The sequence below is a fragment of the Sylvia atricapilla genome, chromosome 1, assembly GCF_009819655.1.
Source record: "Sylvia atricapilla isolate bSylAtr1 chromosome 1, bSylAtr1.pri, whole genome shotgun sequence".
NCBI classification, from domain to species: Eukaryota; Metazoa; Chordata; class Aves; order Passeriformes; family Sylviidae; genus Sylvia; species Sylvia atricapilla.
The window spans coordinates 119,751,398-119,777,514 of record NC_089140.1 but is presented as its reverse complement, the minus strand read 5'-3'; the positions used below and the strand labels follow the sequence as shown (position 1 = coordinate 119,777,514).

Sequence of the window (26,117 nt, the reverse complement as noted above, 5' to 3'; positions counted from 1 at the left end):
TCTGGACAGAGATTTTTATACAATGCTGCCAAGTCTTTTAGTAGTACCTTTTAAGTTTACTGGAAAGATCCTACATACTGCCTTTCTTTTTCAATCTCATAAATCAACTGAATATAGCCAGTAGGCTTTTGCTGTGCTATATAACTTTCACATGCCCCAATATTTAGACTTTTATTCTGCTTTTCTACTATGTCATTTTAAGCCACTTGAAAAAAACATAATAACTGAACAAATTAGCAGTGCTCTTAAAATCTGTTAACTTTATAAATTACCTAGTTATGTGCTGGTTTGGGCTTTAATATTAAAATTAAATTGATGTTGTTAAACGAGCTTGTTTCCCAGCCAGTTTGTAAAGCATCTTGATTAATTTCCTGTGGATAAGCAGCAGAGATGGCTGGTTCCAGATTTGTCTCACTATCCAATTTTGCTTTTGCTCAGTGAATGGGGGATCTTGGTCTGGTGACACTCCTAGGCGTAATAGCCATACCTTCAATTGTCGGATGCTGGTAAAACCTCTTGCTGATTCTGAAGAAGGCCATGATAACCAGGAAGCACATCAGAAATATGAAACTATGCAGTGCTTTGCTGTTTCTCAACCAAATTCTTTCAAGGAGGACGGTGAAGGTAATTACCATTTCCCGTTTATGTTAATGCACTCTCAGAGCAGTTGATAAAGTGACCTCTAAGTCCTGAAAATTGGAAAAATTCGTATATTTTGTTCGGTTTTGTTTGTTTGTTTTTAATTTAGCTGTGGAAATGTACTTTTGTCTTGGCTATGAAAGTATACACTTGCATGCACCTCTTTGTTAAACCAGCTGAGAGAACTGAGAGAAATTCTGTTTACCTCAAAAGAGAGATACCCTAGTTTTATATTGCTGCAATTGTAAGAAAAATGTAGCTGACTAGGAAGAAAGTTTCAAAGGGCAATTTTTTGAATTCTTAGAATTTGAAGACAGTTGTGGTTCACCATTTCCTTTACCATTTACTACTTCAGCAGGTAAATTTCCTCAGATTCTTTTGTAAGTATTCAGGTAGGTAAAAATGGTTATCGTGAAAGTGAGTTCTCAGGAACAGAAGCATTTGGGGCAAGTTTAAGAAATTTGGCTTAGAAGGTACGAAATGGTGAGTGTTGAAGAAATGTGCTCTTTGTGCATGCAGTATATTCTTTTTTATTATTTACCTCCTGAGTGGTTGAGCTACTACAGGTAGACTCATAAACATGTGCCAATGCTTATGGATTGTGGTGGAGTCCTTGTTAATCTTTCTTCTGAAAGAAGACAAACCCACCCTTCCTGTTTTAATGTTTTAGGAAGTAATGAAGATACAAACCCACTGAGTTTTGTCTATGCATTTATTGGTACAAAAATCTATTTTTTGGTCCAAATAGATTTAAAGAACTTTTTTAAAGTATTTTTGAAGTCTTTGTGGAAATAAAAGTCTTCCCATTCCATAAAAATTAAATGAAGTTACATTTTTCTCTAAGATTTGCAGTCTTGCTTGATTTGTGTTGCAAGAAGAGCTCCAATGAAGGAAAGACCACTTCTTCCTTCGTCAGAGAGCTTTACTACACGCCAGGATCTTCAAGGTATTGTGAAATAGATGTTTTTAATTTTATTTCCTTTTCCTCAGTGGGGGAATTGCTATAATAAATATTTTCTAATGTATCTAATATCAGGCAAAATAACTTCATTGGACACAAGTACCATGCGAGCAGCTATGAAACCTGGCTGGGAGGATTTGGTGAGAAGATGCATTCAGAGGTTCCATTCGCAGCATGAGGGAGAAATATCTTTTGCCAAGAGGCATCACCAAGAAGGTTAGGTTTTATACTTTTAGCACATTATATATTTAACCTGCTTGCCATTTGTATCTCTTGGTCGTGCTCTTTGTTGTGATTTTATGGAACTGATGGTTCTTAGGGAGATCTTCAGCTTTCTCACTGGTTATTTTAGCCTTCTTGTTACACCCGTGCCATCCTGGAGTGTGTTCTAAATCTTCAAAATGTCAGAACTATTTTGGAAAGAAGGACCCCTTGCATGTTGTCCCTCAAAATGCTCACTGACCATTGTTGTTCAAAACCTCAGCTCACACATTTCAGTTCATTGTCTGTATTCCCTTTCTCTACAAAAATGGACATTTACTGTCACATTTCCTGTGAGAAACAGTGAGCGTAAATTCCCAAAGTTGCACCTCTCATACTCTTTGAAAACCTCCATCGTTGCACTGTCTCTAGCTAATAAGCCCTATAGGATATACCACAAGCACATCTACTCAGTCAAGATTATGGCAGGTAAGAAGTAGGAAAGTACTGCACTTTGGAATGGTCCCCATGAGGTTTCTGTGTTAGTGACTAGGTGGGGACTGTTCATAAAGCCCTTATTCTTCTAATTCTAGTAACACAGACCCAAATTAATAAAAGCAAATAACCCTATTGGAAAATAATTTCAAAACCAATTGGGAATAGCTGGAACATTTCCAGTATAGAAGCATCATTCTTTGGGTTCATGTTTAAAGAACAGGGTTTACAGCTGGCTTGTAACAAATAGTTATCATGATCATTAAGCAACATGTCGTCTTGGATACCAAATTGTAACCAAATATCAAATTATTCCACCAAATACACACACACCCCCACCCACCCACACACACACACACACACACACACAAAAAAAAAAAGATCTTTCGTCATTAGACTTTAGTTAAATATTCTTTATTATGTTCTGCTTTCCTGAAATCTTCAGGTGATATTTTAGAAATGTGGGGTCGCAGAAATGTTGTGTTGTTTTAGATAACAGTTTTTGGGATATATACAGTAGAAGTGCTAAAAGTTCATAGCCTTGTGCTGTGATTTCAGACAGAACTGAAGAAGGCACTATGCAATTAAAGTTATACCGGGGGTTTAGAGAGCAGTTGCAGGTAAGGGCCCATCTGTGCCAGAGATGATTTAGGGGTATATGTTATGGCATCCCAGCACTTGTTATTTCAGTCTTCCTCAAGTTATTCCTAACCAAGTTAGCAGCTACTACACTGAGTCCTGAGGTTTGAACGAGTCCTCTCTCAAGCTCTCTGTGAAGTGGTGCAAATATATGTGTTTTGGAGTTGACACTGTATCATGTTGCAGTTGTGGCTTAGGATCGTTATGTAAATTGTAGAATTAGTCTAAATGAGAGGGCTCTTCTCTTCTTGTCGAAGTGAAGAGTGAGTGATAAGAGGAGGAAAAACCTCTGGAATTATTTCCCTACAAATGATGCAGTACTGAAGAGGAAAAATGGCTGAAATATTTCACTCCCCTGCCCTGCAGTATGGAGAAAAGAAACAAGTCATATCTTGGGCTGCAGTATCTTTGTGCTTGCAGTTTTCAAGTCATTGTGGTTTGAGAATGGAAGCTAAGAAAGTAATGATATCCTACATGTAATCCTTCATTACAATGTGAAAAAATGCAGCATTAGCTTGAGAAACAGTAAAAGACATGCTTTGAAATTATCTCTCAGTATAAAAAGCAGAATATATGGTAAGTTTTTATTGGCCACAGTCAGAAAAATAGCATTTCCTCAAGAGGAATATGGAAACATTCTTGTTTGCTTAAAGAATTAGTTTGGAAAATGATTTAAGTAGAGATTTCACTTGTATCCTGTTGGCATTGAGTACTGGAATTTCCTGATGTGGTATATGCTAAAGTTAAGAGCTTTGGACCTTCTGGTGCCCAGAGGTTAAACTGAAACAATGACATACCTAACAGTGAAATTTTGTTTTGTATTGTTTCACTGGAGTAGGTTTTTGTTTTTTGTTACATTTTTACTCTGAAAAACCCCTTCTGGTTGTTTAAATTGTGCTTCCTGTTTTCTCACTGCCTAGATAATACTTTGAAACCTTGCAGAACAATATATAACAGTGGGGGACAGGGAAGGAAAGCAATCGTAACCAGTTCTTGCGAGGCTGAAAATGTAGTAGCTCTGTAGACCAGATAAATAAAGGCCACACTTGGGAAACCATGTCATTTCATTACAACAGGAAATATTAAAAGACGAGCAATGAAATAAAGATCACATGATACTACTAATTAAAAAAAAAAAAAAAAAAAAAAGAAAGAAAAAAGAGAAAGAAAGAACCCCGCAGAAAATATATATGTGTGAAAAAATAGGAAATTAAATGTATTTGTGGTGCATTGTTCTTATTTTTTCCCTAAATGATTATATGAAAATTTTTTGATATATTTTACTTCTCTCATATCTACAGTCCTAATGTGATTGCTTTTTGACTAGAAATTTTAAGTGACCACACTTGTGGCAGAGATGGCAGAGAGTGAGCAGTAGAAAAAAATGTTTGGGAGATTTGCTTTTCCGTGACATGTTTTAATTTTTCATTAAAGAAGTGCAACAGGGGTCTGTGGAAGTTAGAGAACTGAATTTGTTGAAGTTCAGATTTACATTAAAAACTTGAAGGGCAGCAGAATATGTACTGAGAAGTAAACCCTAAGCCTCAAATGCAGTCAGCACTGAGAAAGGTTAAGCCCCAGTTTTGGTTTAGGTAATTGAATTTGTAGGTATTTTTGAGATATATATATATTTTGTATTTGCTCTTTTAGAAGTAATAATTTCTCTTTCCAGTTCCCATTTCTAATTGTTTGTATGTAAGAGTTTATGCATTTTTAAAATAAAATAAGTAGTGAGAGTAACTGTTGCAAGACAATTTAGGCAGGCAATAAGGAGGAGAATATACAGAATATTATGGAAACAGATGATCTGAAAACTAAGGACATTTATATTAAATTATTGTCATGTAGATGGTACAGTGAAAAAGTGAACAAAAGGAATTAGACACATATTTGATGAAAAGTGAAATGGACATCAAGAACTTCCTGTCTGCTCCTGAAATATGTTCTATTTCATAGTGTCTTCCTGTTATTGCTGTAGCTCCTTACAGATTTTCACTTGATCATCCTACAGCGGGATCCTTTATTTTGTATGCATCGCATCTGTTTATTTTCAAAATATTCTTTTTGTTTGTTTTGCTTAATTAGCACCGCGTCCGCGGTGTCGATGCTGAGCATCAGCTGTTGAGCAGCTGAGCTACCTGTGCTGCAGCTTCTCACGAGTTGAACTGTGTTGTTCTGTTTGCCTGCAGTGCTGAGGCAAGGGCTGGCCTTCAGTCCTGTTTATCGCTTTTCCCTGTCGGACGGCACCATCGTTTCTGCCCAAACCAAGAGCAAGCTCATCCGTTCTCAGACGACCAGTGAACCTCAGCTTGTAATCTCCTTGCATATGCTTCACAGGTAATCCTGGCCACTTCCTTACGTCCACACTCTGCTAAGAGACATGCAAAGTACAAGTTTGCCAAAGCAAATAGATTGCTTAAGGCTGATTGATTTCAGTTGACCCAGAACTGATATCATGGAAATAAAGTAAGATTTTGAAATCAGTGCTTGCAGCAGGAAAAGACCATAAGAGTATTTCAGAATTTTAAAATGGCATGCTGGATTTTCAATGCTGTGTTACTAATTTCAGTATTCTAATTTCCTTTATTTCACATAGTAGATACAAGAAATTTTCCAACTGTAATTAAGTCTAGAAAACTTAGAATTCTTGTAGTTCACATTCTGTTACTAGTTCTGGCTCTTTAGAATTCTTGTAGTTCACATTCTGTTATTGGTTCTGGCTCTTCTTAAAAGAACATGTTATAATTACTAAGACTGCACTTTAGGCAAAGTGTTATTTGATTCTTTGAATTCCCTTCATGCCTTGTCTTTTCTGGTGCTTGGCTTAGTGGCTTACATATGTCCAATCCTAAGAAGAGTCACTACTGTTAGTTGGGGTTTTTTTTCAAAAAGTACAGTTAATAATATGCTAAAGTCAAGGTTGAATAATCACTGACATCAGAACTTCAACATACAATTTTTACTAATTCATTTCATATCCTGGTGTATTTAGATCAGATTTTGTTTCAAGTTTTATTAGCTGACTATAATTTCAGTGGCATTTTCCTTGAATCCTCTGTATCATTTTTCTTGAGAGGAAGAAAACAGTGCTAAACATAATTATAGCTGAAACCATTTTATAGAAATTGTAGATTGATCTGACCAAAAGCTGTCTGCAATTTGTTTTCTCTGGATTGCTGAGCAGACCTAATATTTTATTAAGTGCCAAATTTTAATTTTTAAAAAGCAAGCACTAGTAATTTTTAAATGGTGCTCATGTATTTTCTTGCACTTTTTTTAGCAGAGTGCTGGTACTACTGTATTTGTAGTAAGGTTTTTAAAATACCCCTTTTTTATAGTTAATGTTTTTCACCTTTGCCTTATACCTATGGTAACAAATACAGAATAAGAAGATTCACAAGATTCACTACTCTGTGTTCTTCAGTTATATCTGTTCTCATGCTTTAGAAAAAGTGAAGGTTTATCTGCACTTACTTATACTGTGCAAATAGGAATGGGTTTTGTCTCATGAAGAATGCATATTAGGAATGTTCCTTTTGGTTTTGGTTTTGGAAGTTCAGAGTTGATTTTTTTTTTTCCCCTAACCTACTTGACTTGTCTCTTTTGTAGCTTTTAGCATTTGGGAATATGTCTGATTTTCCTAATTTAAGTTTTAGCACAGAGTAAGAAGTATATTACATCCTCCCATAAACTAATTAAAATTACTGAGGAAAAGAAAAGTGACCTTCAGGTGCTCTCACAAGAGCTTTTTCTCTGTATGTGTGTCTATCTCTCTTCAGTTTCTTCTGTCTTACATCTCTAAATGTCTTATATCTGTCTACATCTCTAAAATATGAGTTTCAGCTCCTGTGTGTGTGGTTTGTTGTTTTTCTTCTCCCCTTTTCCTAAATGCCTATGCAGGAGTGGATTGCAAACAGGCTATTCTCATTCTGAACCAGTATCCAGTAGTTCCCTTGGCTCACATGCTGTTTTGGAGCAGTATTGAAATACTCTGGCAGTGTAAAATGTGACTTTTTCAACTTTCTTTTTGCTATGAACTTGGTGGGCAAATAGCCCGCTCCCGCCTTGTGGTGGGGCTAACTCAGAGAAATTTGAAACTCCAGCAAACAGCTGTCTGCAGCTGTCTTGTAAAACATGTATTTGTTGGGTCATATGTTTCAGATGAGATTTCTTTCAGTTCTAGAAGTTAGCTCTTGCCAAATTGTAGAGGAGAGATACATTAAAGGGAGTCTGAAATTGTAACCTATCAGCATTTCTAATGATTGTCATTTAAATGAGGTTTAATATTGTTTTTCCTCTCTTTCAATTGTTTTCTAATGAGGTACTGAAAAACCATGCTGTTAATGTTCAGCCACGTTGAGAGTTGCATATCACTTTTGTCAAACTGTTGATTTGTTTTTGATTGTAGGGGTTTTGTGTTATTTTAAAGCGAGGTTTGGGATTTTGCTTCTTTTTCTGTAATGTAATTGCAAGTTGGCCGCTGTCACATAGCTAACAGGCTGTTTTTCTTCCTCTTGCCACATAGAGAGCAGAATGTCTGTGGAATGAATCAGGATTTGACTGGACAAGGAATGGGGAAGATATTGAACCCAATTAGTTCCAGCAGCCCTGCCCATCAGGCCATGTGCAGTGGGAACCCAGGTCAGGATATGACCATCAGTAGCAATATAAATTTTGCCATAAATGGCCCAAAGGAGCAAGTGGGCATGCCGGCAGGCAGGTTTGGTGGTTCAGGGGGAATGAACCATGTGTCAAGCATACAAGCATCCACTCCTCAGGGTAGTAACTATGCACTAAAAATGAATAGCCCCTCACAAAGCAGCCCTGGCATGAACCCAGGGCAGCCAAACTCTATGCTTTCCCCAAGGCATCGTGTGAGCCCTGGAGTGGCAGGAAGTCCTCGCATCCCACCCAGTCAGTTCTCCCCTGCAGGGAGCTTACATTCACCTGTGGGAGTCTGCAGCAGCACAGGAAATAGCCATAACTACACCAACAGTTCCCTGAACGCACTTCAGGCCCTCAGCGAGGGCCACGGCGTTTCTCTAGGATCGTCGTTGGCTTCACCTGACCTAAAAATGGGAAATTTACAAAATTCCCCTGTGAATATGAATCCTCCCCAGCTAAGCAAGATGGGAAGCCTGGACTCTAAAGACTGCTTTGGAATATATGGGGAGCAATCAGAAGGTACAACTGGACAAGCGGAGAGCAGCTGCCACTCAGGAGAACAGAAAGACAACAGTGATAGCAACGTGCCACCGGTTGTCAGCGGCGAGAGACCTGATGGACAGAATAAACTGCACGATGGAAAAAGCCAGACAAAGCTCTTACAATTGCTGACCACCAAATCAGATCAGATGGAGCCTTCACCTTTGTCCAGTACCATGGGAGACATTAGCAAGGACTCCGCGGGAGGGTTGCCTGGGTCTGGTTCAACACACGGAACCTCACTCAAGGAGAAGCATAAAATTTTGCACAGACTATTGCAGGACAGTAGTTCTCCTGTAGATTTGGCCAAGCTCACAGCAGAGGCCACAGGCAAAGAACTGAACCAGGAGTCCAGTAGCACAGCTCCTGGTTCAGAGGTGACTGTTAAACAGGAGCCAGCGAGTCCTAAGAAGAATAATAATGCACTACTTCGCTACTTGCTAGATAAAGATGATACTAAAGATATTGGTTTACCAGACATACCCCCAAAACTGGAGCGGTTGGACAGTAAGACAGACCCTTCCGGTAGCACAAAGTTAATAGCTATGAGGACGGAGAAAGAAGAGATAAGCTTTGAGCCGAATGAACAGGTAAGCTCATTTTTGCATTATGTGTGAATGACTTGTTCCAGGCCTGCATTCCTGCCGTCTGACTTCTGCTAAGAGCAGCATCTTGGCACCTCAGGAGGCTGTTACCTGTCTTTTGAAATCCAGTCTTCACTCAGTTTCCCAGTGGGTGTTACTAGGTTGTGATGATCACACTGTGTAAAAGCACAGACTCTGCCTGGGAGAGGAGAGGGATAATGCAGGGTGCCTTTCCCAGATGGCAGTCAGGCAAAGAGAAAATACTCATGACTCTTGGTTAGTGCTAACTAATTGGCAGCTTTTCCCACAGGCTGATGTTGAACTGCTGTTGTGCTTCCTAAATGGGTCCTTGACCTAGCCCAGCATAGCAGCTACACGCCTCCCATGGAAAGCAGGTTCATGCTCAAGAACAGGAGGTGTTTGAAAGAACTGATAACAACCTTGCATTACTGGTCTTCGTGCTATACTTGACCTGCAAATTAAAATCAAAGCAAATAGATTTCTGTGCCAATTTGGGGAATTTGATGGGGTTTTCTTGTCGTCTTAAAAATTCTTTGTATTCAGCCTCAAGTTTCTGCAGATGATTAATCGTTCAGTGCAGGGATCATGTCTTCTTGTGCAAGGTTATCTGCATTGAATTCTGCATTCAGAATTTCTTTGCTTTCTTTGCAAGGTTACTTGTTGCTGTGCTGCCCAACACAGTAATAAACTGTGTATTGTTGGGATCTATGCTAAGAAGTGTTATGTCACTGGCTTTCATGCAGAATTCACTTCTCGAAAGCAGCAGGTCCACATCACCCAGAGTGCTCCAGTTTTCAGAGCTTTGCAAGAAAAAGGGACACAGCGAAAACAATCTGCTACTTCAATATTACTGTCTATATTATTTATAAATGGGTAATTACAATATCAATTTTAGTATAAAGCATTTTCTGGGAAGGTTCTAACTAGATGGAGTTAATGATCCTTAGATTTGTCCTACACTATCAAATTTCCCAGCTGGTCATTAATCCCTAGGCAGCCCTGTGTGTGTGAAGTATTAGTTTGTAAACCATGATCAGATCATATACAATGCAAATGTTCATGTGTCTCATTCACAGCCATATCCTTAATTTTAAAATTTTTATGTATTTGTAATGTGCAGACAAGGTTAGAGCTTGTTTATTTTTTTAACCTATTGTATCTTTTTATTCTGTGTGTATAAAGACATTCTTTTTTTTATATTTTCTATATTGTATTGTGAGGCTGAGGAGGGATATACGACATTTTATTAGCCCTAAGTCACAACATTGGATTATTTTTTTTTTTTCCCTTTTGGCAGTCTATAACTAGTAGACAGTTCTTTCAACAGTGGTTATAACCACAAAACATAGAGGCAAACATGCCACTCCAGTGTAGATGCAGCATTGTTAAAATCTCAATTAGCCAGGCAACTCTAAGGTTACTTTTCTGCTTTTGTTTCAACAAAATTTGACAACTATTGCCACTAGGTAGGAGCAGTTGTGGTTTTTCAATCCTTCCCATGCTTTAGGGGAAACCAAGCCAAATTGTACTGATTTCTCCTCGCTGAAATTTGCACTGATTTATGGTCAAGCCTGGATGTTAATTTTCAGTAGAAGTCTATATTTTATAGTGTCTGTAGAGGTAGGGTTTAGGTTCTTTGCAAGAACTTATATTAGGCTAGAAAAACACAGATATCGAGAAATTCATAGCTAAACTTGCAAGAATGGTGTATTTTTAAAATGTCTGATAGATTTCAATTCCTAGTTCAGATCCTATGCATTGAAGTCAGTCATAGATTAAAAGCAGAGATCTTTAATCCTCCAGTATTAGGTACTCAAGAAAAATGTAAAATTTTGTAATCACCAAAAAATTTTTGCCCTTCATCCATAGATCAAAATCATGGCATTCAGATGGTTTATTACCCAAGATTTAAATTTCTAAAAGAATTAAAATTTCCCCACTCATGATCTCTGTGGAGTGCACAAGAAACAGTTTAGCTCACGAACCAATTCTCAGAGAGCCGATTTTGTCTCTTCTGGAACTTTACTGTCTTATCCAAGGTAGTCCTACAAACTCCTTTTATTGCTGGTGGAAACACAGAAAATACTCCAAGATTTTTTTTTTTTAATCTTATTTTAATACATATTCTAAAACAGACAAGGTAAGCTCTTCTTTACTGATATTCCCATGGACAAGTGGTAGCACAGGTGAACAGTTTAAACTATTTGCTTTGCTTTCTCATAAGCAAGTTACATCTCACCCTAAATGTAAACATGAAAGTATAAAACCAACTTTCAAGAAAAAGACTTTAGTGTCTCCGAGCATTGCCAACCTCAAGCAGTTGAAAATTAGGTCTCCTGAATTATGAAGTTTGTAAAGTGAATAGCCTATTCATCTTTTATTTTTAGGTTTTATGTTTCTGAGGTTGGGGAGGGATTTGAGAGGGTTGAAGTGCGGGCTGTGGATGTATTGCCTTTTCTTAAAATTTGAAGACAGAGTTTGTCTCCTGGGAGAGAGAGAACCAGAAGTACAGGAAGGTCCAGGAGTTGGGTTTGTTCAGAAAACCACAAAGCAGTGCAGGAGTTGTGATAAAGTGCTACGGGCTTCCTCAGCACCAAGGCATGGAACAGCCAGTCTTGTCACTTGTGATGGAAGACTGCTGGATAATGACAGAAGGGCTTTTGTTGCTCCTGTTGGTTGTAAATAGAACTTTAAAACCCACTTAAAATGCAGTGAAACCTGGAGCTGAATAAACAGAAGTCCAGCATGGAGTAGGAGAGGAAATGGTGGGGAATATAGGATAATGTAAGTGTTAAACTGTCTGAAGTCCAGGCCTTTAAACAAATAACCACTTTACCCCAATTATAAAATCACTAACAATATTTAGTATCAAAACTCTTCAGCTTTGGAAGATGGTCTCCCACAGGAAGTGCTCATTGCCTAAATTTAGATCAAAGCTGGAACTATTTAGTACAAGACTAGAACACAGATTCTTGAGCTAAATTCTTCCATCCTCCTGCATCCTTCCCCCTCCTTCTTCCTCCCATATGTAAAAATTAGCCATGTGCTTGTGTTACCTATTTTGCAGGTTATTTAAAACTTCTCCTCCCTTGAGGAATGTTGTATTTTTAAGTAATTAGTCATTGGAGTGTGCAGTTTCTCTGGAAACTGCAGCAGAGCAGCAGTGGGATGGCCTCTACAAGGGAGATCAGTGTGTTGGGAGGCAACGGAGCCATTGCATTTTCTCCTTTTACTTTTGGTGTGACTTTCTGAGCAGGAAATGCTTTGAAGTGCACCACTGTACTAAAAATAGCAGTCTTCTAGGTAGTGTGTTTAAACATACTCTGCTGCAGAGAGCAACTGACAGGAAGCCTTTCTCAAATGGCAGAGAATGTTTCCAGCACGGCCGTACCTTTTTCCCTTTCCTTGGTGGGATGATGGTTATCAGGCTGTATTAGGCTGAGAACTGTTCCAGTTACAGCAGCTGTAGGGGAGTGGATGAAAGAGAGAGCTGCTGGGGACACTCAGTGGGGTTTTCCTACAGCACCAACCATAGTGGGGCTGCTGCTGTCAAGCACCACAAGCTTTCGTATGGTTGCCACTGTTAAAAAGGGAAGAGAGTGTCCCTCAGCAATGAGGAACTGCCTTCTCCCATTCTCCCTGACTGTCCACTGCCAGGAGCAGCCCCTGTAGTGATCAGGAGATGGTCAGATGTGGCAAGGACTGGCTGGCAGCTTGGAAGGGGAGTGGAAATACAGGGGAACATTTGAGAAACATCATGAACAATGTTAGACATCTCCTTGCTAATGTAGCTTGTTCTCTGACAAATCACTTGAGGGAGTGTGGAATAAAATCCTAATCTCCACAAGTGTACTCTCCTCCTTTTTTGTTCAGTAGACCATAAAGACAGCCTGTTTGACAGGGCCTTTGCAATGCAACAGTCTGCACAAATGCTGTTCCAGAAATCATCTCAAGTATGTACATTTTTGTCCTAAAACTCAGAAACTGCTCTGGTGTTCCTCAGTTACTTTATCAGCTCTGCTGTGCTCATGCTTTATGTGGAAACCAGTATCTTCTCAATACTAGCATATTTTCTCTACACATGCCACTCATCTTTAAAAAAACCTATTTCTGGTTTAATAGTCCAGAATCCATTAAGTTCATGAGGAACATTTGTTTCTTGTTGAAATTCTATCAAAACCTTAGAATGAGGATTCCATTTTCTGAATGTCTTTCAATTAGAGTTCTGTTTTCAAATGTTAGTCATAGAATAGCTTGATAATTTAATAGGATTTTGAGCCAATTTTATGTTTACTGCAGTTACCAGGGAGAAAAGTACTGTATTGGTTCCACTTCTAATTTCCTTTTCCCTTTTTTTCATAATCCTTTAATTTATTGCCAGTTTGGAGCAGGGATTTTATTTCCTTTGCCTCTTATGGTCAAATGCTTTGCCCATACTTGTAAGGCAGAAGCTGAGCTGACTTCAAATTTATGCAAGTCAAGTGTAGTTTCAAGTTGTGTCCCCATCAAAAGACATCCTGTGTAAGTCCTTAGAATACAGGGTCACAGTGCAAGCCATGGGCATTGCCCATGGCAGGAAGGACATTTCTGGGGACTTGAGTATCTTACCCAGTTCTTTGCAATCCATGGAAGCTGGACTTTGAAACAGCATCTCTTGTAAACCAAACTTCATGTGGAGGTGCAGCTGCCTTTCAGTACAGAAAAAATTCTGTAAGCTCTTAAATTTAATGTGTATTTCTCTATATGACAGTATAAAATAAGTACTTTTTCAAATGCAGAAATATTCCTGAGCATTATTTGTCTTACGCTTTCTGGCACTTAGTGTCCCAATTCTACAGAGATTGTCATAACTGCATTGCTTAGACATAGTGAAAATGAACTTTCTTGTGATGTTTAGCACTTTATCAGGTGGGGTTTTTTTAATCCTTGACAAATAATTGTTTCACAGGGAGCTCAGGCTGTGATTTCTATTTACAAAAAATTCAATTTAGACCATTAACAAAATAAATACAGAATATAAATAAAAGGAAAATCCCATGAAACTAACCAAGTAAATATTTTAATGCTAATTTCTGCACATATGGTGCCATTTGAGGGTGAGTCTGGAAAGACTTAGGCTAACATCATAGGTTGGTGTTAATTCCAAATCTCTTGGAGCTTATGTAGCAGTTGAGAACCCTCATGAAAATATAAAGATGAAATATTTAATATTGATTATTAAGAAAAAAAAAGGAGAAGGTTATGTATTTATGTTGTAATACATCTGTTGTATTTACCACTTCTGAGAGGAATTAAAATCATCTTAGGGAGTGCAGTTTTCTGAAACATTTGGTTCAGTATATTTTTCATTGGTGGTTTTTTTTAGGTTTGGTTTTGAGGGTTTTTTTTAATATATCTAGTATTTGAACAAAGAATTGCAGTAGCCAGAATGCTAAAAGAAAAGAAGACACAAAATCCTGCATAAAACCAACCAAAAAACCCCCTGCAACATATAAAACTTCCTTCGCTGTTGTCTCAGATACATGTAATGAAGGCCATATGTCTTAATTCCCCTAAAGAGTACTGAATCATCCTTCTATAATTTATGATGCTGTGTATCAGTCTCTTCTCTTGGCTCTTGTAGTCTTCTTGTTCCAGATCTCCCATCACTCAAACTGCAGCTCCCATAAACATCACTCATGGCTGTCTCTTGGAGTGCCTTTTTGAATCTGCTTATCACCTGTCCTTGCAGTGATTTAGGCTTCATATAATCACATTTGATTCCTCCTGGCTCAGCCTTTTCTACTGATATGCTGGGTCCACCCAGCTGCTTGTAATTGCCTGGAAAGCAGTGAGTCATCAGAGGGATTTGTGAAGAACAGGTGATCTTGGTCCAGCCAACCTGTTTTCCTTCAGCAAGAGGATTGCAGAGTTGTTGGCGTAAGAGAAACAGTGTGTCAGGGTGTTTAGAACTGAGTGAGGCTCTTTTGCCCTTTTTCTTGTGGCAGGGTAGAGGTGTACGGTCAGGATGAAACTGCTGTGAGTGATGAGGAAGCTGTTTGGAGATCTGTCCACACACAGTAGTTATTGAAGGATTCACTGTCAAAGTGGAGATGCTGCAGGACTGGTGCAGCATCTAGAGCTGCTCAGTGTTTTAGTTAACCTAAATGACCTGACATGACAATAGAGCCTGGTAAAGCTGAGTGTGGCACTTGAATGTCTGCAAACACATTGGAGGACACAATTCAAATCAGCTGCAACAGATAGATACAGAGACAAAATGTTAGAACATTTAGGGTGAATAAATGCTATTTATTATCATTACTCAAGAATAGTATCTCAGGTTTTTTGGGGTTTTTTAATGAGGGGAGGAGAACTGACTAAATAAGAGTTTTTCAGAGCTGTTCTAGGGATCATAGTGACGACAAGATGAGTGAGAGTCAGTAATGTCACATAATTAAAAGAATCACACACTTTTCTGGATTATGCCATCAAAGTGTACTATGTGTACAGTACATTTTCTGCTTTACCCAGCAGCTATGAAGCTTCATTTTAAGTCCTCTCTTGGGCATGGCTTCAGCAAAAGTGTGGATCAGCTGAAAGCAATCCACGGGAGCAAGAGTAATGAGAGGCCTAGAAAACAGGTTATTTGCTGAAGCAAATTCACAAGTTGAGATTGTTTATTAATTTCAGCTTAAAACACAAAAGGGCACATGTTTTCAAATACAGAAAAAGTTAGAAAAAGAAAGAGGAACACAGTATGTTCTTCAGTTTTAAATATGATTGGAAGGAAGGGTCTAAATCTCAGTGTGAGAGATTTTGCATTGAGACTGAGGAAAAAAAAAGCAAGTGTAGTAATGATGGCAGAGTGCTGAAACCAATTCTCCAGGGAAGCTGTGGATTTTCTGTCTCTGGATGTCTTTAACAAGCAAATGTATGAACTTCCATAGGGAATGGCATACACTGATTTTGCCTGGAGGCTTTAAATTTCTTCCAGTCCTCTGATTCTCTGATTTCCTCCCATTTTGCCCATAACACCAGCCTCTAGATCACCCACATGCTGCCTTTTAATGGAGTGAATTCCCTCCTCTTTTGCACCATATACTACAGTTTATATGACTAGGAGATGATGTAGGAGGAATAAAAAATAATACCGTGATTATTTGCAGTCAATCATCCCCCAAAAAAGCACGTAGCAGTGTAACCTTGGGGCATTTTAGCTACCTTTGAATAAAATAGCTGGACTTCCCAGGAGCAGGTTAGATGTGGCAGCAGTTCTTCACAGATTAATGTACAGCCTGTGGGAGCCTCAGTAAGTATTTTAAAGCCATCTCAGGTGTTTCTACAGTATCCTGTGGTCTGTGGCATAAGCGTGCTCTCAGTAAGAAGTTCATGATGTGGGGAAGGAAAAAAGACAAAAAAAAAAAAAAAAAAAAAGCCCAGGAAGAACTGTATTTCAGTTCTGCACTTGTGTAGTGTTATTTGTCAGTTTCCCACCCTTCACGGATGGCTGCTCACTCCGCCTCTTCTCCGTCATTGCACATTTCCTAATGAAGACACTGATTTTGAGTAGATATTTGTTATATATATTGTTATGATTTATTTACTGTTCAAGAGAGTAGTAAACTAAAACTGGACACCCTATTATTAATTATTACCCAAGTTTTACCCTAACGAAGAGATTAGGATTGGAGAATATAGTTTGCAATGATTTTCACATTTCAGTCAGAAAATTATTTTAATTCTGAGAAGTTTTAGACAGAGAAGCTGACAAAAGAGAATACCAGTGAAAATCAATATATTTAAGAAAAACAAGCAGGTCAGTAATTATGCTAGTGTAAGGTGAACTTAATTTATCTCCCATCCTCATTTCATGATGATTTTCTACTGAATTTAAGCGTAAATTCATATGTAGATTTCTCTTTTCATACTCCAGAGAAGTTATTTTCAATGATTTGGGAAGTTGGGAGCAAAATAAATTTCCAATCCTATGTATATATCTTGCCAATTAACTTATATGGAAGTTATTCAGCGTTCAGGTTTTGAATATAACTAAGAAAAGGCATATTGGGAATTGTTATAGCCATAAAGTAACTTTCCAATTGTATGCTTTTAATCAAGTCACAAAGAGACTAGAAACACAACTGTGCTGAAAGAAATACTGGTTATACCTACATACCCCCCCCCCCCCACCCCCATCTTCAGCACTCCTGGATCTCCTGTTATCCCTGTCAGCGCTGATCACAGAGTGCACAGGGAAGAATCTCTCAAGGTACGGGATTATACGTCCTGATGCGGGGCTTTTGAAGGGGTGCCAGTGCCCCAGTGGGCTCCCCAAAAGCAAGGCAGACTAGTCCTGCACAGTCCCCTCGGGCAGGTTTGTGAGCTCCCTCCACATCAGGTGCCATGGTGTGACACTGGTGGGAGGGCTAGCTTGGCGCAAGAAGGGCGCCAACAGCAGGCGAGCAGTGACCTGTACTGTGGGTTTGTGTGTTCTTTGTTGCAGCCAGGCAGTGAGTTGGATAACTTGGAAGAGATTCTGGACGACCTGCAGAACAGCCAGTTACCACAGCTTTTCCCAGATAGCCGCCCAGGCGTGCCAGCAGGCTCGGTGGACAAGCAAGCCATCATCAATGACCTCATGCAGCTCACCAGTGACAGCAGCCCCGGCGCGGCAGTGGCCACCCAGAAACCAGCAATGAGGATTTCACAGAGCAGTGAGTGCACCCCGCCTTCCCAGGCGTACACCGGGCCGTGGTGCCCGGGGTCAGGCAGGGAGGAGCTGGGCACCTCCCGGTCCCGGGCCGGTGGTGCGTGGGGACGGAGCGCCATCTGCGGTCCTCCCAGCTCCAAACGCACCCGAGTTGTGTCTAATCTCACACCCTGCAGGTCTGTGCCCTCAGAGACGTGTTCGGGGTACCCTCAAATCAAACGTCCCCTCCTGTGTGACACTGCTGTTGGGAGGGTTTCAGCATGGAGAGCCCATGGGTTTTTTTGCGATGCAGGTCATTCCTTTCTGGCAGCTTGTGCAGTGAAAGGTGCAAGCGAAGCTTTTCTAAGCATGAAGGAGAGTCTTCTTCTAAAACCACGAGATTAATAGAAGGACAGAAGATTAAAAATGGCCAGCTTCAATTTGAGATTGTGGCTTTTAGTTGAGTCACTTCCAGCTGACAGCTTTCTTTAACCTTTTTAATCAGCTTACAAATCAGCATTGTAATGTTGCTTTGACATCATAGTATAATGGAAAGCAAGCAAGACAGGAGTCTTATCAAGTACTAATATTGAATAAAATAGCATAAAACACACTGCTTCATTTTTTGCTCCTGTTGGCTAGGATGGCCACATCTGTTTACTCCCTTAGATTTGCTCTATTTTTTTTTTCTTGTAAAGCATAGGGTTTAGGTAGTATTTTTAGCCATTCTGATAGTATTAAACTAACACTGAGCCACTTTTCAAACTCACTCAAATTACTTAAAATGTTTAGATAAATACTAATATTGTATGAGTAAATATTAGTGTTTTCATTCATATTAAGGCCACTTCAGATTCTTAAATTATCACTTGTTATCCATGTTGCTCAGAGAAGGATGCTTGGGTTTAAGGTGAGTATAGAGGTACTAACAGCAGCACCTCAAAAGTCAGAAGGAAATCTCTGTGCATGTGCATGTGAAGTCTTCAGCATATTCTTCTTGGATCAAGGTCTGTTTGTTCCTTCCAGCCTTTTGGCTTTCTAGGGGTGGCCTAGCTTTAAATCTGCTCTCAAAGCTACTGGCACTACAGTAACAGTATGACTGTAAATGAGAGTGGCTTGGTGGTTAGCAGCAGTTCTGTAAAAGCAGCATCCTGTTTCCCAACTAAATTAAAAACCTAAAATATTTTCCCCCAGCTCAGTCTTGTGTCTGTGCCTGATTCCCCTAGGAACTTGTGCCTTGTGTTCAGTAGAAAGAGCGTGCAGAAAACAAGTCCATAGAAATAATGAGAGGCCTCTCATATGCTCACAGAAAAACAATGTAGAATGAATGTCAAATCATATACAATTCCAAAAGAGATTTGGAGGGATTTACTGCCTTTTTTTGTTTCTGAAGAAGTAACCAACTCTAATTTTACAGGTTTTAATGAATTACATTTCTTTTCAACAGACAAATATTTTCATCTGTTGAAAACTAGAAAGGGTGCTAGATCCTGCCAAATTGCTTGAGTCTGTTACATGGGGGTTAGGGAGTGTCCTTCAGTCCCATCCTGACAAAGAGTAGAATAAGCAGGAGGTGACATCATCTAAGCACCATCACAACTCATCAACTGCGATGTTATTTTGTGCCACATTTCCAGAATTCCTTTTTGCAATATTAGTGGGTGCTGGCAAAGCTGCATGTGCAGTAACTCATTTATCTATGTGATGTGTCAAATTTCTGGAGCAAATTGTTCTGAAACTGTCACTGAGGTTTAATTTTGCTTCAGTCCTTAGGCTTTGTGATGCCCCTAATCTTGAGAAAGTAACTTTTGCTTCATAAGTAAGTTTTGTTTGCTTAATTGAACAGGCAGACAAGAAAAAACTTAAACCTCATGGTTAGGAGTTAGGTGTATGTGATGTGATATATTTTCTGTACACACATATAAGCACATTCGTCTGGCAGAGAACTTAAATTAAAAAAAAAATAAATACAGTAAGTTCCTGTAGTCTGGTTTTATAAGATAAAAATAAAAGTCAGAGACCTTTGTTATGAGATACACTGTTATGTTACACTTCTGTGCATTTTAACAAACTTACTAAACCTCATCTAAGTTTTCAGATTCAAAAGTAGCACTACTTCAATCTAAAATAAGAAAGTATTAATTTAACTTCTCAGTAATATGATGAACACGAAAATGCAGAAGTTGCTGTAAGGATGCTGTTATATCAGAACCACTCCTAGAGGAAGCTATCAGAAAGTATTGCAAATAATATTTTCGCAAAAATGTTTAATCTACTTGCATGAATTTTATGGGTAGGATTGGAAATGGAATCGAAGCTACAAGGTCAGTGTTTCATTCATATTTGAGAACAAGTTGAGCACACAGTGGATGCTTTCATGCATTGGAACATTGCCCAAAGACCAGCTGAGCCAGATGCTTGCCAGTCACAGCCTGAAACTCACTTTGCTGAGGCAGTCTGCCGTTTTATTTGCAGAGGCTGATTTTAAAAGCACAACCCAGAAGGAAGCAGTTACATAAAGGTGGCAATAACCATCACGGATGGTTCTATTTTACCAGAATTTTATGGTGGCACAGCTCGGTTTCTGGACTGGTTTTCTGTTGTTGCTGAACCATGGAAGTATCATTCTTATTAATGACAAAAAAATGTAAAAAACCAAGAAATTAAGAGGGACTTTTGAAATGGGGCTGTGGGACCCAATATGGAGTCAGTCTGTCCTTAATTTTGAAAGTTTCTTCAGGGGCACAGCTTATGGTGGAAAAATTTCCAAACTGAGATAATTCCTAACAATCTGCCTCAGGATGACATCTGCATGCAATTACAGTTCTACTAGGTATAAGATTAATTGGCAGTAGTATGCACAACACATAGTGGTGTACTTTGCTGTAGTGGCTCTTCTGTCAGTTAAATTGCATCATTTAAAGTTTTTTAAAATATACATCATATCTGGTTTGTGTTTAGTGTCAGAATGTTCCATTTTGAAATTTATGTTTAAATGTCAAGAAGGGATGTTTCTCAGACAGATATGGAGTGAGTAAATTATGCAACATTAAGTAGCTGAGCCCAAGAGCTTTAATTGTGTCTGGGGTTTTTTTCTTGTAATTTTTTTTTTTTTAACCTAGTGACATTTCCATTCTTATAACTTTGCTTTTTTTTTTCTTTGCTCCTCCTGTCTAGCTTTTAATAACCCACGAGCAGGGCAACTGGGCAGGTTATTACCAAACCAGAATTTACCACTTGACATAACACTGCAGAACCCAACAGGTGCAGGAACTTTCCCACCCATAAGAACGAGTAGCCCCTACTCAGTGATACCTCAGCCGGGACTGATGGGCAGGAATGAAGGGATGATAGGAAGTCAAGGAACTTTAGGCAACAGTAGCACAGGTAAGATGATTTTCCTTTTTTTTAAATATACTTGAGTAATAGGATATAGTATGTGCAGCTTAACATTGGCGTTAATACCAGGGCAGATTATTACTTTCCATAACGTCTGGAAGAAATCATGTTTTGTGGGATGCTATTTATTGGCATATTTATTTTTAATTTCTGCATATTTTTAGTCCTGCCTTTTGTGCACTGCTTTTTACCTTCCTTTAGAGATGGGTCTTTCAAAACGAAATCATGGGCAATACTGTTGCCCTTATGATGTTGGCTTTGCCCTGAATTATTCCTTAGTTAGTAGCCTTAGCTCCTTTTTGGGAACCATCAGATGTTGCAATTAACAACATGTTCACCTAATGATGAGCAAACATATAGCCTGTTTGACAGGAAAAGTCTGGCTGATGGATTTAGTTCAACTAGTGCATTGTCTAAGATTGTGCAAGTGTGCAACAACCACTGTAAGAGCTCTGAGTAAATAAATGGGCATTGTAAATCCTCTCAGCTGGATATTTGGTGTCATATTTGTATATTTAGTTGGCATCAGTATTAAAAGAGATGTGCAGCCAGACGCTGAAATATTTTGTTTAAGCAGTTTAAAGATCAACTTGTAGGCTTTCAAGTGTCCTCTTACTTTCATGGTCTGTATACATATTCAAAGGTTTTCTTCGTCTTATGTATACAAGTTAGAGAATATTATTGTGTCGCTGCCTTGCTTTAGCACAACACATCTTTCAGCTGGTAAAATCTGTGTACAAATGGATGGAAACTGAGGATGTCACAGTAAAGCAAATTTTGTACAGCAGCTGAAACAAAGACCCTCTTAAAGGGTTTTTCTCGTGTTCTCTGTCACCAAATAATTGAACTGATAAGTAACCATTGTTTGTGTGGCTTTTTGTATTCATTTAGGGATGTTGCATAAGGCAACTGAAAAGACCAATCTGAACCAGTAGTCCAAAATGAAATCAGTGTTTTATCTACTCTCTTGACTGATAAAAAATTGATATGTATAAATACTATTGAACACCATCTTTGGGGCTTGGGGGTTTTTGTGTTGAGACTTTTTGGCTACTGTCAGAATGTAGTATTCTGTATATTCCAAGTGTAAATAAAACGTATCAGTTGTTTACAGTAGATGTGGGAGGACTTCCCCTATAATAACGGTAATGAACTTCAGCATCTATCGGAAAGTTCCTGTGAGTAATTTCCCTGCACCGTACATTGGGCTGAGATTATCTAGGTGAGCTTTGAAGCTCTGATGGCTATAGGTTCTAAATGAAAGAAGTCGCCAAAAGATGTTTGCAGAACATAAATTGATACTCAATCCTTCTAATTTGTAAGTGTGTTTAGTGTTAACACGTTGTTACTCAAGCCCCCATTCTCACTTAGCACTTGGAAAGTAAAGCACTGACACACATCAGCAAACGTGATTCATTTCCTGAGGAAGGAAGTTAAGGCTATCCACACACCCTCAGCACCTGTTGCAGTCTACATGTGGGAACACTTACTCTGAGCAGTATTTCAGAAATGATAAAAGGGCCTTCCTCCTGTAAGATGTATCACAGTCTCCACAGTCCCTTGACTAAGCAGCGTCAGGCATCGTTCTGCAGCTTTGCACATCTGGATGGGCAGCTGTGGTGGTACAGCGTGCTTTGAGGGAACCTACTGCATTGGTATCGCTGAAAATGCAACTCCTCAGGCAGCAGTAGCGTTAAGGCCGTCCTGATGATGTGCTGGTACCTGAGTGTTTGGCTTTTGTGCAGGAATGATTGGTGGCAATGCCCCTCGGCCGGCCATGGCGTCAGGAGAGTGGGGCAGCCAGGCTCCCGCGGTGAGGGTGACCTGCGCGCCCACGGCCGGCACCATGAACCGGCCGGTGCAGGCAGGCATGATCCGCAACCCCACGGCCAGCATCCCCCTGAGACCCAGCAGCCAGCCCGGCCCCAGGCAGATGCTTCCATCTCAGGTCATGAATATGGGTAAGTCGCACGTGGAGCTGTTCCTTTTGGTGCACGCTGGGTTGTTAGAGATGAAGCAGGAGAAAAAAAAAAAAAAGAAAGTAAAATATCCTCACTTCATTTATAGACTTGATAAGAACCGTATTTCACAGTGGAGTTTTCCTGTGGGTGTGGGAAAGAAGGTGCCTAAACCGATAAATTTTAACACGTGTGTGGAGATGGACAGTTCCTGCTACTCTGTAGCTCCATTGTTGTGTGGCCAAAGAAAGAGGACATGAAGTTTCCTTGATTCACTGTTCACTTGGTTCACTAAAGACTGTGCAGTATTTTTAGAGGAAATGCTGTGGAATGATAATTGTTCCTGGTCACTTTTAAAGCAAGTGCATCATGAATAATGACTCCACGTACAGTCTTTTTCTTATGCTTGTCTTACTTGTCTAATTTTTGCATCCACGATGCAGTATCTGCTATTTTATCATTTTGAACCACTTTCAAAATATTCATATTTTCTCAAAATTTAAAAGCAAATTTTAACAAAAGAATAATGATACTTCTAAGTGTAATGTTGCTGTAGTCTTAATGTTTTTATTTGCTTTTACCATAACATAGGTAATTCAATTGAAAGAATTAACATGAAAGTAGCTTCTCTTCGGAAAAGTTATACGGTTATTTTTTCTTGATTAGGGCCATCTGAATTGGAAATGAACATAGGAGGACCTCAGTATAGCCAACAGCAGGCACCTCCAAATCAGACTGCGCCGTGGCCAGACAGCATGCTGCCTATAGAACAGGCAACTTTTGGTAATCAGAACAGGTGAGTCTTGGTGTCACATCAGAACACAGAGAGATTTTGCAGGCCTCTGGTTTATACACCTCATGGTATCAAAGTTCTAGAGAAAAGATTCACCAAATGTGCATCAGTTTATTTTTTGTATTATTTAGTGCTCATGAAATCTATGTGTGTTCCAGTAATATTTATAATATTATTTTGCTCTCTTTGCCATGTAATGTGTTGAATGAATTGAAAGTTCTGTATCACAGTGAATGCTGCCAGCACTTGAGGTATAGTTGCACCGTTTTTCACCTCTGGAGCATTAATGTGGGCATAATTCTTTTGCTGTTCTTATTGTTAACAATTACACTTAACACTAAATGTGAAGGAGTGCCAGTAGTACTACCCATGACTATGTAGTCATAGTATCTGTCCCTTCCTGCAGTGGGGTAGCATTCTCAGTGATGTAAGACATGGTTAATTATGTTTTGTTTGGGGTTTTTTAATTGACCTAAATTCCATAAAAGAGGAGGAAGGAAAGATGAGGTGAAACGAAGGCTGCCTCCTCCCTGAAGTTAGCTCCTCCTCAGGTAATCAGAACTGCAGTTTGGTCCCAACTCATTAATTCATATGTAATGTATTAATTACTTCATTCATCATCAAGACTTTCAAATGATGGCACAACTCTTATAAGCAGCTTACACTTCTTAAGAAAGAGTCATGTCTTCTCCAAAAGGTTTGCAGCTTGCTTTTAGAGGGATTGTGTATATATGGAATGTATAAGGAATGCAAAATGGACAAGCAAGTGCAAAATGTTGCAATATTTTCAATTGTGTAAGTAGTAAATTGGAGGATGACTAAAAAGAAAATGAAGTGAATACATTTGGAAAAAATACATGTTTGAAAAAAATGTTAATGTTCTGACTACATTCTCTTAGCTTTCATTAGAATGTCTGAAAATATTATCCATAAATTTATGTGGCAATTTCTTTGTTATATTCCATGCTTTTTGAGATGTTTCCTTCAGTTAGCATATCCATATTCAAAATGCACTGTTTGTATAACTGAATTATTCACTTTAAAAATTACACCTTAAAAAAAAAATGAGTCTGGTCATGTCTGGTCAGCAAGCCAGGGAGTTGGTTCATCCATTTTTTTTACTTTTGCATTTCTCATAATTTCCTTATAGCTGAAGATGGTGGAAAAAATTCCCATTACGTTGCATCTGAAAGTAACAATATTTTGATAATTTACACCCCAACCAGACATGATTAATTGGTTGATGCTGCCATTTCTTGCTTTATTAATCTGCAAGATTGGTATTTTTATAATCTGATTGTTGTGTGTATTAAATGAGTAACAATAATTCTTAAATTAAAAATTAAAATTGTCATTAGGGTATTTAAAAGAAATTGAGAAATTGTCAATAATTGTCATCTTTAATATACAGAATTTGAGAAATGTTTTAGGGGTTGTTTTTTTTTTTAGCATGTGTGTTTGTTCACACTCATTTGCAATTTCAATGAGGGTTTTTTTGCTAGTCTCACCAATTGTTTTTCCATATAATACATCTCTTTATATAAGTTATCTATAGAGTTTGTAAGCAATTTGAATCAAAGGATATTTTTTTGCTCTTTCCTTTTGCTGATTTATAATTTCATCTATGAGAGTTAAAGATATTTCTCTATATATGTGTTTGATTAATACTTTGCAATGTTTTAAAGGTGTCTCATATAACCTTTTTTTTTTCTTTTTTTTTTTACTGTCTGAGATCCAGTTAAAAAGAATATATTCTTATTAGTTTTCCTGCTTGCCGTCCTTTGAGTTCATTCAGTGTGTAGCCTGACGATGCAGCTCTCCTGCTTAGCTTTGACATAGAGATTAGACTTCCATGGCAACCATATATCTCATTATGGAAATTAAATACACAAACATGTTTCTTTGTTTTTTCTAAACAGACATGTAAAAAGGGTTCACATATAGTGCTTTCCCTCCCTCCATGGGTGACAGCTTTTGTTGTCTCTGAGTAATTATCTGGGATGGGATTCTTCCATGATGTGCATATTGTAGCTGCCCTTGCCTGCAGAATGCTCCGCTCTTTATATTTTCTACTGCAGTTTTGTGGTAGCGTGCATGAAGTAGGGCAGGTGTGTGAACTGCAGAACAAAAATGTGTCATTTGGCTGCAGATAAGGTGTTACTTGAGATTTAGTTTGTTTCTCGGGAAGTTTTGTCCTTTGGGTTTATAATAAACCTTTATTCTGCCTTTGTAACTGCGAGTGTGCTTCGCATACAAATTCAGGGGTGAGGTAAGCAGGATTTATAGAGCCGTCACATGCTGCCTGACAGTATCCAACTTCTTGCTGATGCCCTTCCAAGGCACGTAACCAAGTATATAAACTGGTACCCAAGTGTGCATTTGGGGTGAGCTGGTGCAGTGTTTTGCTGCAAACAAAATGGGGAATGTCCTTTTTTCCCTGCTCCCTCATGCCTCTGCCCAACTCTTCCAGATGTTCAGTTAGTGCAAGCTCAGACAATCCACAGACCTGTCTGTGACCTCTTTGGCTTGTTTTAGCCTGATAGAAAAACAA

The 26,117-nt window shown here is 38.8% G+C and overlaps 1 protein-coding gene across 3 annotated transcripts in view; it reads left to right on the top strand.

Annotated features, from left to right (window-relative positions):
• Positions 1–26,117, top strand: part of NCOA2 (nuclear receptor coactivator 2) — a 187,519-nt gene that overhangs the window by 142,683 nt on the left and 18,719 nt on the right. For all 3 annotated transcript variants that reach the window (XM_066332208.1, XM_066332218.1, XM_066332198.1), the window contains 9 exons: positions 439–624; positions 1,484–1,585; positions 1,676–1,816; positions 5,125–5,272; positions 7,461–8,730; positions 17,231–17,441; positions 20,594–20,803; positions 22,561–22,776; positions 23,440–23,569. In XM_066332208.1, coding sequence (XP_066188305.1) covers positions 439–624; positions 1,484–1,585; positions 1,676–1,816; positions 5,125–5,272; positions 7,461–8,730; positions 17,231–17,441; positions 20,594–20,803; positions 22,561–22,776; positions 23,440–23,569 — 2,614 coding nt within the window. The remainder of the gene's footprint in view (positions 1–438; positions 625–1,483; positions 1,586–1,675; positions 1,817–5,124; positions 5,273–7,460; positions 8,731–17,230; positions 17,442–20,593; positions 20,804–22,560; positions 22,777–23,439; positions 23,570–26,117) is intronic.